The sequence below is a fragment of the Stigmatopora nigra genome, chromosome 2, assembly GCF_051989575.1.
Source record: "Stigmatopora nigra isolate UIUO_SnigA chromosome 2, RoL_Snig_1.1, whole genome shotgun sequence".
In the NCBI taxonomy this organism is placed as follows: domain Eukaryota; kingdom Metazoa; phylum Chordata; class Actinopteri; order Syngnathiformes; family Syngnathidae; genus Stigmatopora; species Stigmatopora nigra.
Window position 1 is genome coordinate 6,258,790 of NC_135509.1, and position 15,765 is coordinate 6,274,554.

General features: G+C 38.2%; 2 protein-coding genes across 10 annotated transcripts in view; one reads left to right on the plus strand and one right to left on the minus strand.

Moving 5' to 3' along the window:
- The window catches only part of dlgap2b (discs, large (Drosophila) homolog-associated protein 2b), a 52,775-nt gene that overhangs the window by 10,060 nt on the left and 26,950 nt on the right, over positions 1-15,765 (minus strand). For 2 of the 7 annotated variants that reach the window (XM_077712008.1, XM_077712012.1), the window contains 6 exons: positions 9,966-10,010; positions 6,765-6,821; positions 3,136-3,494; positions 2,005-2,090; positions 1,487-1,893; positions 1,085-1,176 (listed from right to left, as the gene is read on the minus strand). In XM_077712008.1, the coding sequence (XP_077568134.1) occupies positions 1,085-1,176; positions 1,487-1,893; positions 2,005-2,090; positions 3,136-3,494; positions 6,765-6,821; positions 9,966-10,010 (1,046 nt within the window). Of the gene's footprint in view, positions 1-1,084; positions 1,177-1,486; positions 1,894-2,004; positions 2,091-3,135; positions 3,495-6,764; positions 6,822-9,965; positions 10,011-10,189; positions 14,506-15,765 lie in introns of those variants that run through there. The other 5 variants (XM_077712011.1, XM_077712013.1, XM_077712010.1 and 2 more) reach the window with 4 other exon arrangements.
- The window catches only part of LOC144193252 (uncharacterized), a 42,343-nt gene that overhangs the window by 2,843 nt on the left and 23,735 nt on the right, over positions 1-15,765 (plus strand). For all 3 annotated transcript variants that reach the window (XM_077712025.1, XM_077712027.1, XM_077712028.1), the window contains exons 4-5: positions 895-991; positions 2,294-2,405. In XM_077712025.1, the coding sequence (XP_077568151.1) occupies positions 895-991; positions 2,294-2,402 (206 nt within the window). In that variant the 3' untranslated portion in view covers positions 2,403-2,405. The remainder of the gene's footprint in view (positions 1-894; positions 992-2,293; positions 2,406-15,765) is intronic.

The following is a 15,765-nucleotide window of genomic DNA, read 5'->3' on the forward strand; positions in this document are numbered from 1 at the left end:
TATAACCTAAAATCTTATTTTGTGGAGACAGCTAATGTTATCGATTTAAGAGTCAATCAAGATCGGTTTGCTTTCGTGATTAAATGGAACGACGCCAATTACACTACATGTTGGGGGATAAAAAATGGAATAACCTTTGTTACTTGCAATACAAATTTTCGCGGAATTTAGAAATGGATTGCGAGCTGCTGATGCTGTTCAAAACAATCACACACAAAAACAGTAACACAAACAAACAAACAGATCTATATGTAAGCGTATGTATGCAATGCTTAGGACATGGATGGGAACCTTTTTGACAGAGAGCCAGAAATCATGTATTCATTCATTCATTTTCTGAACCACTTTTTCCTCACTAGAGTCACAGGGGGTGCTGGAGCCTATCCCAATCGGTGGCCAGCCGAGGGAGAAAACCATTCATGCTCACACTCATACTTAGAGTTTGTGGATTTGAACCCAGGACTCCAGAGCTGTGAAATAGTGCATATTTTTAAATGTTATTAGTACGAGCCATACTCAAAATGTAATATTGAAAATACATGAAAATGTGATTTTAAGTAAAAGTAAAGTACACTAAGTGTCAGAATTATTTTAACAATGTATCAGTGAGATTATACATGCACAAGGGATACTAATGAGGAAAAAAATAAGATTACAGTGACGCTAGAGGTACATACTGGCTTGCACGTTAGCCATATGCACCCATCAAAAGAGCCACAAATGGCACGCAAGCCATATGTTCCCTACCCCTGGTGTAAGGACATAAGGACAAAGCTGTAAGATGGAGTGGGAGCCCATTATTCAGACTCTGAGACCTAATTCTAGCTGCTGCCTATGTGCATTAATGGAAGGGCTCTAGTCCTTCTGATTGGAATTCCCATTTCGTTCTCACAGGGCTCGATGGCGGCAGAGGGAACGTTTCAATATTGATTGCTGCGGTCTATTGCTGGAGGACGAACACGATTGTCAAAGCTCAGGAGGAGAAAGAAAGGTACATCTACTCATAATGCGAGTCTTTTCAGACTGTCTGACACTGAGGTAGATTTTAAATGTGAATATGTGGTTGTTGTTGACCATCACTCACCAGATTTTGCTGACATAGCCAGTAAAACTGCTGGAACTTTTGGGACATTAGCAGCTGAGCGCTTCCCACAGCACTCCGAATTTTACCTAGAACTGGAAAAATTAGAAAGAGTCTAACAATAACATCAACAAAATAATATGGAGCTATATCTTTTGACTAAAATTGATTTACCATAGTGAAAATAACCAATACAGTCTCAGTTCATACATTTTCTCCTAATATATCATATTGCATCCACATAATTTACAGAATTCTTGATGGTGATCATTTAATGACTATTATTTTGGATACTTTAGATTTCATTAAGATTCCATGCCTTAGTATGACTTAAAAGTAATGCAGATTTAAATTGAACCATCATCCTGTAGTCATGCAAAACAGTAAAGAAAAAAGGATGCTTACTCTCCTCTGACAGATCATGCTCCTCAGCCTCCCTTTCCATCTCTTTACACCATTCCTCCATTCTTTTGGATTCATTATGAAGAAGTTGCATGAACCAGCCGCCATCCCTGCGAAGAGGAGACACTCGACCCGATTCACTGGCCTCTAGGCTGGGTTCAATCAACCAGGGTTCAGGCTGAGGGCTAGTAGGCCCGCTGGAGGGCCGATAGTCCTCCCTGTAGCTAAATAGCCCCTGTGTGCGCACTGTGCGGATGGCTCCATACTGGGTGGGGGTGCTTGGCTCGGAATGGCGACCAAAGGCGCCCCCAAACTGTAAACCCTTATCTTCCATGGAAGGGAAGCCCTCTAGCTCCATGTCGGCTTGCACTGCAGTGGTAACACTGTTGGAGCGTTTGATCCGCCCTCGCCTAAACGTGCAAAGGTTATTTGATTAGTATAGAATAGCATTGTATATGAATATGAATCCAGGACAAGGTAAATAGTCAGGAAATGTAACAAAAAGGGAATGGCAAGCATACCTTTTATTATCCTCCACTTGGATACCTATAGAGTGAAACTGAGGAAGACCTTTGCTTTCAGTCTCGGAGTCTGTCACAGTTTCCACCTGTTAAAGAGGTGACACAAATAGATTTTATAACCAGAATATGAATATGATCATGTGAATAACAATGTCTGAATCGACATTGTGAATGTAAATGTTTTATACATCTATACATTAATCTATACATTTGGATTTGCTGTGGTTTAGTACAATTTGTTTTGTCAAATCGAGTTCGTCTCTGACACTTTTTTTATTTTTATTCCTAGAACCTTCACTCGTGGGCCAAGAGGCACTTTTGTCTGCTGGCCTTCTCTCGACTTTTATTCTCTACTCGTCCCTGAATGCCTGCAAGACAACAATGACATTTCACCTTAGACAGTGAGTATGCTTTCTTTAAGTGATTGAATGTTTTCTTCAACTAGAAATATAAGCATCAACAGAACCCAATTGTTATAATAATTGTAAAATAGCAAATCTTGGTGCCTTTAAAGAAGCATTGTACTCCACGTCTCCGCAACATGTTAAAGTCATGACATGACCTTCCCAACGACACACCGGCTCCACAAACTGCCATTTAAAGCAAAGAGTATTCAAATAACATCCAGCCTATTAATGTGACACCGCACATCTGCAGAAGGACCTACTTAAGTAGCTTGGAAAAAAACTACAGCATGGCCTATTTCAATGCAAATAATTGTCCAAACCTGGTAGACTTGGATGCATGGTGATAATACAGTATGTAAAGAAAAATGTACAGTAATCCCTCGTATATCACAGTTAATGTAGACCAGACATGGCCGTGATAAACGAAAGTGTGTAGTAGGAAGCGGAAGACAGGTGAGTTTCAGTGTGGATTTTCACATTTCTATGAACTTTAAAAAAGATCTAATTAAAATTAATAATAATGATTCCCCAGAAAGAAATGCCCCATGTAGTGAAGCCAGGAAAGTTTAAGCCGCGATATTCGGGTGCCACTTGATGAAATGGTCTTTCAGTTTGGTTGTAATTGGTCTTTTAATCTACGTTTGACATAGTACATCTAACATCTTACTCATATAAGATTAAGAAGACTGTCATTGTAAGAGTCCACACGTTATAGTGTACATACCTGTATCCCGATAGAGGATCTTGGGGTTTTGAGGTACTCTTCCGCCTTGGATACCAACACGGCCTTGTCACATGTCTGGATGGAAGTGTGGCTGCCCAAAGACGAGTGCCTTTTGGGTGCCGCAGCCTCCATGGCCATCTTTACCGCTTTGGAGCTGTCCAGGCTGTCCATGGAGCTGTAGATAGGACGGCCGAGGCTGTCGGTGGCCCATAGGCCACCTCGCGGTTGCCTCCCTTCTTGGTAGGCATCTTGGGTGGACTCAGTGCTGCTCTGGGCTGTCACAGAGATAAGAGGCTTGGTGGTGGCGCGCGGGGGCACAGGAGGTGGAGTCTTCTTGTAACTAGGAGGATATGACACCGCTGGATAGCACAAGCAGGATGACAGGACGAGGACAAAGCAAAACAAGGGTAGAGAATGAATAAAACCAAAACTTAACAAAAAAATCCCACAAGCTAGAGCCAACCTTGGTTTGAAAAGCATGATGGAAGCTCAAGCATTTTGAGCAGGGTAATAAATCACTGACAAGATGCTGGTGTAAGTTGCAAAGCACCTGTGTATAAAGTGTGATTACCGGAGCAGTGAAATGAAGGTTAATAGCGGTGATTTGCTCCCTCAATTGCAAATAAATAGTTGAGACGTTTTCTTCCAGATGGAATTCATGATTTTTAGTCCAATAATGTGGGGACAGAAGACATTTTAGAAAATTCATTGGATCAGTGCTGTGAACAGTGGTATTAGAACACCAAAAACTACAGGTAGGTCAAAAGGAAGTGTAAAAAGATGATAGTTTACACCCCTGTGGAGACAAGAGTTCAGCCCATAAAGCCTTTAATAGTTTGCCCTAAACTTGCTTTCTACGATTGAGGTCAGAACTCCTAATCCTAGATTAAATCCTACCTGAACTTTTGAATAATTATGAGTTGGAAGATACTTTGTCTGTTTGAGACTGTCACTTATTCGTATACTGTCCAAAAAGAAAGATAAGGCATTGTATTGCCTCTGAAACACAAGCATCAATATTAACAAGTGTAGTCACAGAACTCAGCACACAGACTACTTGGCTCAGAGCTAATTAAATGCAAAGAAACCACAGGAATTCAGTTCGGACAAATCCCATCACAGACTTGACTTCCTTCCAACTTCAAGGGGCTACAGTGCTCCAAGAGACAGTGGGTGGATTCCAAAATGAAGCTTTGTGACTCAGGCAATACGAAATGCCACATTGTCTATTTATACATTTTCCAACCATCTGACTTCAACGCTGAACATGTTTCATGCAGACGTGCCCACCAACTGAACACTGAAAAAGAAATACTTCTTAAAATGATGGGGATACTGATAGAGTACACTAACTACCACATTTTTTCCAAACTAAAGCACCCCCCTTTTTATTGATTTAAATATATTCTCAACACTTTGATTATATTACTTTTATTCAATTTACAAACCCAAATCCAATGAAATTTGACCTTGTGTTAATCATCAATGAAAACCTGATGTAACGATTTGGAAATCATATTCAAGTTATATTTATTTCAAGTTTATTTAAATGAATCAGTCATGCTTTCAATGGCATTTACATTTCCTCACAAATTAAAGGTATGTTCTGTCTAATCTTAGTTTAAGTGCCAATAGAATCAATTTTTCAATAATATATATTGCCCAGTAAGTGCTCATCACGACACACATTCATCATTTAAACCCACAAATATAACAAATGCACATTAACTGCTGCATTTGAATAAGAAATAATCTCATTCATTGATTATATGATTCATAATCCAGTACACCTTTCAGTACAATAAATTCATGATATGAAATACTGACCATTAATGGCACCAAGCCATAGCATCTAGTACTTTTCCAACAAATCACAACAAGCTTCCATCCATAAAGACAGCGTTTCATTTGGTAAGAGCAGTTACCTGTGTGTCATCTTCCCACTCCCTCCCACTTTAAATCCATGAGTGGACCTATTTTTTCTCCCTCCAAAAGATCAATTTAAAAGTTATTTTATGTTGCATCTCCTTTTGGTGCATTAAGCTTGTCTCATAGAGAAGAAAAAAGATTACCCAAGCCAAGCTGTAATCATACAAAATGTAGACTAGACATACTGTAACATAAAAACTCAACATATTTGTCCAAAAGCATCAGAATTGCATAATAAAACTTTGTTAGCTAGTACACTCCCCAATATCGACTGCTTCATCCCCAACGGCCCTGTAATGAAGCAGATCATTAAGAAACTTAAAACTACAAGTCGTCCTAATTCCATCTGAAATATTGGTTCCGGCAGCCACCTGATTGTGTAGTGGTTCGTTTGACTTTGGTGCAGGCAAGCGTGGGATCGAGTCCATCTCAGTAGCAGTGTGATTGTGTGTGCAAATAGTTGTCTGTTTTTCTCTGTACCCTACGACTGACTGGCGACCAGTTTAGGGTTTAGTCTGCCTTTTTGGCTCAAAGTCAGCTGGGATCAGCTCCAGCAACCCTTTGCAAGAATGCGCAGTGGCGAATGATGAATGAATGAATGAAGATTGATTCCGGTAAGAGTCTTTCAGGCTGCCAGCTCCATCTGCCTGTGTTTGAATGTGATTGTTTACTGCGCAGTTTAGTCGACAGATAGAAGAGATTATGCTAGGTTTATATGACACACAGTATGTAACCGAAAGCCGTCACAGTTAAATGTGCCCATTTCTTCACTGAAATGTACTAAAAAGACGATTGGGGACCCTTTTCACAACAGCTATTTAGACACATCTTAATAAACTTTGTCTCGTTTGACCTGTTTCTGAGGTATCTCTCATCAGTCTACCACAGGTCAGACAAAGGGACGCCCTCCTGCAACTAACTCACCACCAAATAATAACTTTACTCTAGCTCCTGATTTAATTATCTCCTTCTCTACACTGACCCATTGCCATTTCAAGACTGCATGACTCAAAGCTTGTCTAAAAAGAAGCGACAATGTCATCCACATAGCGCATAAGCAGAGACAAAACAAAAGCTGCATAAGAACAACACAGTCTTAGATTTACACTCACCAGCCACTTTATTAGATAGAACTTACTAACACCCTCTTTTTTTTCTTCTGAATTGTCTTTATTTGTCCTTTGTGGCATGGATTCTACAAGATCCTAGAAACATTCCTCAATGGGATTGCGCCATATTGACAATAGCATCATGTACTTGCTGCTGATTTATCGGCTGTGTAACCACAATGGGAATCTTCCATTCCCTCACACACGCACAGCTATAAACCGCATCATAAGTTAAGAAACAACATGGGAATTACAGTAACTGCATTATGAACTCTTCATCTATCTCAATTCATAAATACATTCCTACATTCCCAGCAATACTGTTCCACTCCAGTCCCATAGTAGGCACACCCAAACATTAGCTTTTTTCTACAGACTATCTAAAGATGGGTAACTGTCCATATCACCCCAATGTAAGCAAACTGTAATAGAATTTCGATCAAGTCTTTTGAGCTTCTTTCACAGCACACATTTCGATAAAGATTTTTTTATGTGACATAATAAATCATAGGCACAGACACTGAAGGTACCCGCATATAAAAAAAATCACCTGGTTGCAGGAAAAGCTAAGAAATAGCGATTGACTGATACCTGGTGGTGGTTGAGCACGGTCCACACTGCATGAAGTAGGGAGACGAAACTGAATGCCTGCAAAAGCCAAGCAGAGCGACTTATTGAATGCTTGTCCAAGTGTAACACAGATAAAAATGCACACGTACTGGGACTACATTTACATACCAAACAGACTGAATTCTTATGCAAATATTTGTATTTTTTTCCATTGCAAAAATGCTGTTCTTACATCAGTCATGAAAGGAACACAGTTATTGTGGATTTACTGTACTAACTCATTTTACAGTGTTAAAGAGTTCAATTGGTGACCAGTCATGGATAATTTAAGAAGTAACACTTATATATAATAGCTACAGTTGTCCAGCTTTATCTGTGTTTCCTTTGCCACTTCCAATATCATCATACAATGGGCAACTTTTCGTTCAATTACACGACACCATACGTTTGTTAAATTAAAAATATACTCAAAATGTCTTAAACAAAATCTAAATGTTTGCCAAAATTTGTCGATCAGAATAAAAGCCATTTTGTTGCCCATGTATCATGATTTAAACACAATTCATTCTTCAGTTGTCATGCGTTATAAACAGACAGCAACTTGATATCATATTGCATGAAGTAATATAAAGTCAATTCAGAAATTAGAATTTCACATTCAATTTTTAATTATACCAACCATTGTTTTAAGAAGAAAAAACCCTGAAACATTTGGAGTATAATTCGACTACATGCTGGACTGCAGCATGGATCGTATTAATTCATCGTTATACTATAAAAACACAATGTCACTTACAGAGACTTGCGTTTGGTATTTAGTCTCATTTCAAATTTTCATCATCTGGATTTCAATTTTCAAATTGATCGTTGCAACGGTTCGAACAGTCACTCCCCGCCTTGCGACTCCGTCCACTCGTGCCAGACGCTGTCTTTGCCACAGTTGCCAAGTGGGACTGGCAGAGAGGCTGGTGAGAGGCCGCTCTGACGCAGATTAGGGCGGATTGGTGCTTAATGACGTGCAATGACTGACGAGCTGTGCATGAGCATGGGGGCTGGAGATGGAACAGAGTGATTGTGAAGAAACGTGCGTGTTTTGCTAAATGGGCCTCATTTCTTCTTCGCTGGTACAATTATTTATGTAAATTGAGATTAAGATAAATATTAGTTTTCTAAAGCCTCGAAACCATTCAAACTAATCCTTTAAATGCAACCCTTTAATCCCTGCCTCTTGCCAAACTACTTGCTATGCAATTCTTTTATATACAGAATGTGTTGACCGTGTGACAATCACAGTAGGGGGGGAAACAATTTTTATCAAAAACATGCATCAGTATCACCCTTGAAAACAGCTACTTCATCACAAAATGCCTTATGATATAGTGATGTTACACTGTACTGCCATGTTCACATACGTCCAACATTTTCAAAGATTTTGACTTTACTAAGCTGAGTTGAAACTTGGAAGTTATGAAGCTAAAACAGCATTATATTTTACAAAATTAGGTTTTTCATTAAGCTCAATAGTGATTTGTCCTTGCTCAGTGAATGGCTAAAAACTAGACCATAGTGCACTCTACCATTTAGTCAGTCAATATATATATATATATGTATAACATTGCATTGTACACAGTATCACTTAACATTGAAGTTAGTCATTATTGAGCTGCTGTAGAGATGGCATCCTCCAATGGCTTGCTTTCCTGTAATAATGTTGGATATCTATTCTGTGCATCTGCATGTCTTGGGCTATATTAGCCAATGCCAATCAAGCATCAGACTAGGTATGAAAATGGGTGAGCAGATGAAGCAATGTATGAATGATTTGACAGAGGACATCTAAAAACACCTAAAGGTGTGAATGTGTAGATTTCTTACATTTAAAATGGTAGGGTTTTTTAAAAATGTCAATATAGAATATATCTGCACAATAAAACAAGCATGTTGTTTGGTCGCCACATACATATATACATACAGTGGTGATGCCCCCATGAGTGCAAGGTGGTGCAACCTTACATATATGATATTTATCACAACAAACCAATACAAATCAGTCTCTATAGGGTGTGATCTGAATGACGTATAAGGCCTTACACTATGGTTCTGTTTTTTAGACTGTTGGCATTGCAAAATGTCAAATCTTTTCAAGCCATGAATAAAAACATATTGAAATATAGCAAACATACTTATATCTAAATATAATCTTAGCATAGCATCTTGAAAATGTGTCACTTTTGCATCACTTACTGAAGTGAACTCGGTGAAGTGTGATTCATTGCACTGGAATAGTATTGGTAGATTTTTTTATTGTTATCTCCAGTCTGTTTGGGGGAAAAACTATAACTTTGTTGGAGCCATTGGGGATGAAATACAAATATATAATGTCACGTCATATCCACATCATCATTAAAATATAATACGTGACATAGTAATTAATCAAATCTGATAAGATTGCAATGACTGTTTTTTTTTTTAATTCATTACTTAATTTAAATGTATTGTTATTATTATATCCACCTCTGAAATGAAACACATTGTAATATCTCAAAACTCTGAACAGAGTATTTTTAGGCACTGGTTCTACAGTATTTTCTTCTTTTGGATTGAGTTTAAAGTATCCAATGTTATTTTCATTCGACCTTAAAGGTTCCACTGCATTTTTGTGGTGTAACTACCACATTGATGATATTCACAGATTTAATAAGAGCATTGATTTGTGATGGTTTGTAGGACAGAGCTGATTATTTTTTCATAACCTGCCTTGCTGCATGCCAGTATATTTAAGAGACATAGATACAGTAATGCGCCAAAATTGATCTTGTGAAATAACAAAAGCAAGAGGGTGTATGTGTTTAAAGCAATAGAACTTAACAGACTTCAAATTTAAACAAAATAAAGAAATGGCAAATGGTAAAAACTAAAATATGGAATTAAAATAAAGATGATTTTAAATTGTTTTGCAGAATTGGATGAAACAATGCAAATTTGAATAGACTCTAACAATAATGTAATGAAGTACTAATCCTAACAGAATGACAACTAACCTATTGTTTTGTATTAAGTTCTGGTAACCAAAATCTCAACTGACTTCAATATGAAAACAATTCCAATACACTAGCGTGAGCATGACATCTTATACTTTTCTACCAAGTGAAAAATGTCAATGAGTCAGACAAAATGTATGAAACATATAAAAGAAAGAGAAATAATAAAACTGTTCCCTACCAGACCTACCGTACTCTCTACGCCCCCCAGCTAAGCTACGGGCGCCTAAAATGGGGAATAAAAGAAAAAGGAAATAATAACCAACCCCCAAAAAAGACAAGTTTCTTAATAAAAAATAATAATAAATGTGAGAAAATAGCTGTGAAGTATTTTTGATGTGGTTATGCAATATTTGTGTTGAATGTATTTGTAAAGCTATGATCCCCATTAAATTAACATCAACATAAACATGATAAGCATTTTTAATTCAATTTTATATCAATTCATGAAAAATACATAAGGCCAAGAAAAGTTGGAAAACACCACAGTAAGCAAACCCAATTGGAAAGCAAAAGTATTACACTTATCATTCAGTTACAAAATTTAAGCACAAGCTAACAAATGCAGGCTAAACAATTGTATTCCAAAAGGATGTTTTAGAACAGGAACAGAATCGGATTCACGAAACACTGCAAATCCCTGAAAATTGCATCATAACTGATGCAAAACAGAGAAGCACATTTGCCTGTAAAGAAATGCATTAGAATCAAAGGCATTATGAATAAATTGAGCTTTCCAGGTACATCTAGGATCCATTCATAAATTTAGGGAGTATGTAACTCATAGATTTTGCACAGTCATTTCAATAGATCTTTGGGTGATCAACCATTTTTTAACAAATGTACTGTGATGAATTAACAGCCAATTATTGATATAATTTGGTAAAAACACTAATGGTCAAATATCATTTTTCTTTTTATTTTTTTTTAATTCATTCAAAAAGTTTTTTTTAGACCATTGTATTCATTTTCCTTGCTACATTTCTTTATTCTTTAATGATCTAAACTATATTCTTTGGAAAAAAGGATGACATTAGGCTTTAACTTAATATAACTCAAATAGCTTTACTGAATTTTATACACACACAGTATATGTATACCCTTTTTCTTTTTTTAGAAAAATATGAATTTGCACAGCATATCAAATCAACAATAATCAAAAAACTACCGGTGTGAGTACATGATGCTACAACCAAAGAAAATCACAAGCAAAAATTCTGATTGTGGTAGGCGAAAACAAAGAGTGCATTTCTCACAACATCATTAGAAAAAAAATGTCGCCAAAAAGAATCCTATTTTGTCACGAGCAACTTTTCTAGAACTCACTCAAAAATATACCAAAGAACCAAGAATTTGCATAGAATGAATGAATACGGATTGAAGACATCATGATTGGCCAGCACCTTAAAAATCACCTTCCTTTCCCCCAGCAACGGAGAAAATATTGTTAAGAAATGCCTTTGCAAATCCCTCAAATATCTTTTTAAATATACTATAGATGTGTACATATATACTGTATATAAATGTTTAAGCAAGATACTTCACAGTCATGTGCCTTCAATTAAATATTTAAAAACCTGCTTTTTATTGACACCAAGATATAGAACTGAAGATCTTAACTATTGCACATGTGGGCTATCACAACAAAGAATTTGAACCATTTGCCTTCAACCATCCTTTACTTTACGTACATACTTTAGCTCACTCAGTTCCAAAATGTACCTCCTAGAGCAAAATATTACTCCAAGAGATAGGCATAACAGCCAATCGCTTGTTGAATAGATTATTATGAGTTATGTTGAATGTTTGAAATTGATGGGTGGATGAATGCACTACTGAACTCTAAACTGCAGAAGTGCTGTTGAGCCGTAGTTAGATGCCTGCAATGTCAGCTGTAGTAAGTTGAACTACATCAATGCATACCTCTGTTATGTCAATAATCCATTCAATACAAGAACTAGCGTATAACCCAAAATTGACTGCAACTCAACGTAAACTAGTAAATTTGCGGCTCTGTTCTGCTTGGCATTTTCTGTATTTGAAATACTTGTTCTAAAACTGTGTTCATATCGGCAAATTTTGAATCTTCCAGAATTAAATGGATAAGTAGCTAGTTTAGCAATATAAAAGTGAACTTTATTGGTGATTGGTCTTCTATTTTTGGTACAAACCATGTAATTGTTAAAACAATCGTTCTAAAGGGGAAAACAAATGAATAATGTGGATCATTCACACTTCCCTTATGGTCAATTTTATTACAGCCAATCCAAAACAAGGGTCAATTGACCCTTCTAAATTTCTCCAACTCATCTGTAGGTGTCAGACTACAAATTGTTTGTATTAAGCAAAAAATCTCTTGCAAAAATGACTAACAAATTGCTGCAACTATTGCTGTCAGGCTGCACAAAGACAGAAGAAACTCACGTTTCAGCACAGTAGTCCCATTTACTGCTTCACATTTACGTCAGGGCTGTGATACATCAGACGTCTTCTGGGTCCTGTGATAGTCAAGATATAAGTGCTTTAAAATGGCTGCTATCTGTGGCCCTCGTTCACAGGGTAACGGGATAATGGAGTGAATGAATGGCGAGAGGGAATGTTAGCGGCTAACAGGCGACTATTGTTTCATAAGCGATGTCATAACCACCTATTACGTTTAGTCAGGAGGCCAGCTAGACCTTCACTAGTGAGGCGGTGTTAGTACATTCACTGGTACCATACTGCTCCTGTGGGGACTTGTCGGCGAGGTAGAGCCCCTCAGCGGCTCTGATTGTCTACATTTGGGGACTGAGTTTTCAGCCGCAAGGGTTAAAATTGAGATCGTTTTACCACTTCCATTGGGAATTTGTACACTCATCCATCAAAACGAGAATGACACAGACTGTTGAGGCACCAAACCTTCAGTGACCATAGCTACCACCCAAGTAATGGATGTGAAAACAATAAATGGCCTTAGTTTGGAAAAGGTGCTGTGTTTGGTTTTGAACCAAATCGACTACTATTTACTAACCCATCTCATTGGTCATCCATCACAGTATTTTTTTAAACTGCAACCAGTACAACCAGTACAGTAAGAGTTTGAATATATTTGAATATATATCTATACACAATTGTACATTTATATACAAGATAAACACGAGTAGAACACAAATGGAGCTTTTGAAGCCATTACCATTCATACTAAATGATCATTTTGAAGTGCTGTTCTTTATTTTCCTCCATTGAGGCTGCAGTCTGTCATTCATTTTAAGGTTTAGAACCTTAAGCTACAACATTTTCGTTTTTTTTTTTAATTTAGTGTTAATTTGTCCATCCCAAACTGTATGTTTTCACTTCTTTTGTTGGACATATTCTATAAAATAAACCTAAGGCCATTGTGATAGAATGCTTTGATTGGAATAACTTAAACAATAACTTATTTAGTAATCATTTTGATGCATTCATTAGAAAACTAATAATTCAAATTTGAGGGTTTAAAAATGTTTCACAGTATACGCAGGTATTGAAGCTATTGTTTCTAAAAGGAGAAACTAGTGCTAAACGTGTGTTAAGATGCATGTGCAGAGACAAACCGGCTTGTTATTCCTCAAATTACTCCTAAAGTTTGAGTTTCATTTTCGTCAGTTGTTGCAATTCAGGACAACAGAGGAGAAAGGACACTGCTCTTGTTGGCACTTGTCGAACTAAAGATCAGCTACCATCTCACTCACATTCAAGTGTCACCTTCATCCAAAGGTGAAAACTTAAGGTGTCTTTCGGAGGCTGTTAAAAAAGTTTCTAACCTGTATGACAGTTAACAGACTGTGTCTGCAGAGTAAAGGGACTAACAACAGCCTCTTTATGTAAATCCACCACAGTTTACAATGGCTTCCTCACCTTGTTCTATACAATGACATATGGAAGTGATTAGAATGACATGGACATATACGACATGGGCCCACTGGTATACTTCCTGCACCAAAGTTCGAGACTGGCACTTCTGTGACCACCTGTGTTGCCACACATTTCTTGCGGCTTGGGGACCCTTTGCTTTTTGTTGATCTCCCATGGAAAGTCCTCTATTGGAAGTGGACTTGCTGGACTACCTGAACCCTCCGGTGTACTCTCGGGGGTTCCCTCTATTATCTCAATTCGTGGCGGGTTCATTAAATCCATGATGCTAAACGGAGCAGGTTCAGGTTGACACATGACTGACTTGTCCTGCGTATGGTGTCGAATGGACCAGCTGGATCCTGCTTGGATTCCGATAGAAACTCTGTCTTGCGTTTGCGTGGCGCCGTCACTGCATGGCTCCCGGCACAAAGTCCACATATTGTAGCACTGAGTGAAGTTGAAGAAATTGCTGTTGAATGTCTTCAACTCCCCACAGACATCTCGCCGTAGCTCGGCCAGCTCATAGCGCATGGCTGAGATTTCATCTTTCCACTGCATGTTGAAGGCAGCGACCATATTAGCAGACTCCTTGAAGGCCTGGATGGCTTGGGGGACAGATGGCTCAGTGTTGGCCATGGGCGAGGCATGGGGGACCCTGTAGGATGGGGGTGTTGCTGGGGGCACCGAGATTGCCGTTACAGTGGAGCTAGTACTGTGGTGACTGCGACCAGCCACCGTCTCTCTCTCCAGCCTCTCCAATTCTGCATAGGCAGAGGAGCTGGCACCATCATCATCCTCTATCATGTCGTCATTTAGAAAAGAGGTCGCATCCACAACATCATATCCCTCTGGAAGAAAAATTTGAATACGGAAACAGGAAAACGCAAGGTGAAAGGAACAGCTGGAGCGTGATTGATTGGGATTATCAACAAGAGCACACATACTATGTATATCTATGATAAACATACATATATGTGAGTTACCAGGCACATGCATATTGCAACTAATTCTTCTAAATTTGATGATACACATTGTTTGTTGTTTTTTCCTGTTTAAATCTTTTTATGCAGAACTCACATATTGTAGGCTTTTCATAATGTTTTACACTGCCTTCTCAGTCATGTCATTAACAAGAAGCTTCTTTTCATCTTTTCACTGCACAGAAAAGAGTGGAATCAAACACATCAATCATCACTAAATCAGTACCTGATTATTTAAGAATTGATTCATCAAAAATGTTTGAGAAACTTGTTTCGTGCCATTTATTGCAAATGAAAAGATGTTAGAGAGTGTTACATCCACAAACCACTGGACCAAGAAGCAGTTATGAACCCTATTGAACATATTCGGTCCAAGGTGACTAATTTGACCCCCCCCCCCCCCCCCATCCTTCCCCCAACTTAATGGGTGCACAAGGGAGAGCTGCAATCCCACAGTCAAAGACAGCTGACAGACTCAATGCCAATGGGTATGCTTTGCCACCCTCTGCTTTTTACAAGAAGCCACACTTTCATGGGAGGAAGAAAAAAAAGACGTTCACATATGAGACATCTGAGACAGTGGCGATTTCTATGCAAAATGAAAACATTCTGATTTTTGGGAATATTTACATTAAAAATATCGACGTGCACTCAAGACCGGCAATGCAAACAACTCACAAAAGACGACATTATATTTGCTGCCGTTATTTGGTCCAGCAGAGAATTGAGTTGAAACAGTTTTATGAGTCGTTTACTGGAAATAACAAAGTTATTCTACCAGTTCTTTGTAGGAGCTCTACTACTTAATTCACTGAGAAGGCAGTGCAAACACATATACATAGATATATGTATGCTTCAATATTAAAATACCTGCAACAATCATCATTGATGCCTCCAGTTGTTCTTTTCCCCTGGTTATCCTTCAAGAGATGAATGGTCAAATGGAGAGGGTTTTGCTGCTCATTTCCCCCTACAGAGCACCACATGGCATCCCCTCCACCCTCTCACTATCCTCACAGGGGATACGTTCATCCCATTCAAACTAGTTCTGTATGCTAGCGCGATTGAAGGAATCAATCTTCATCCAAACCAATACAGGTAGCATCCATTTCTAGGCCACTATTTCTT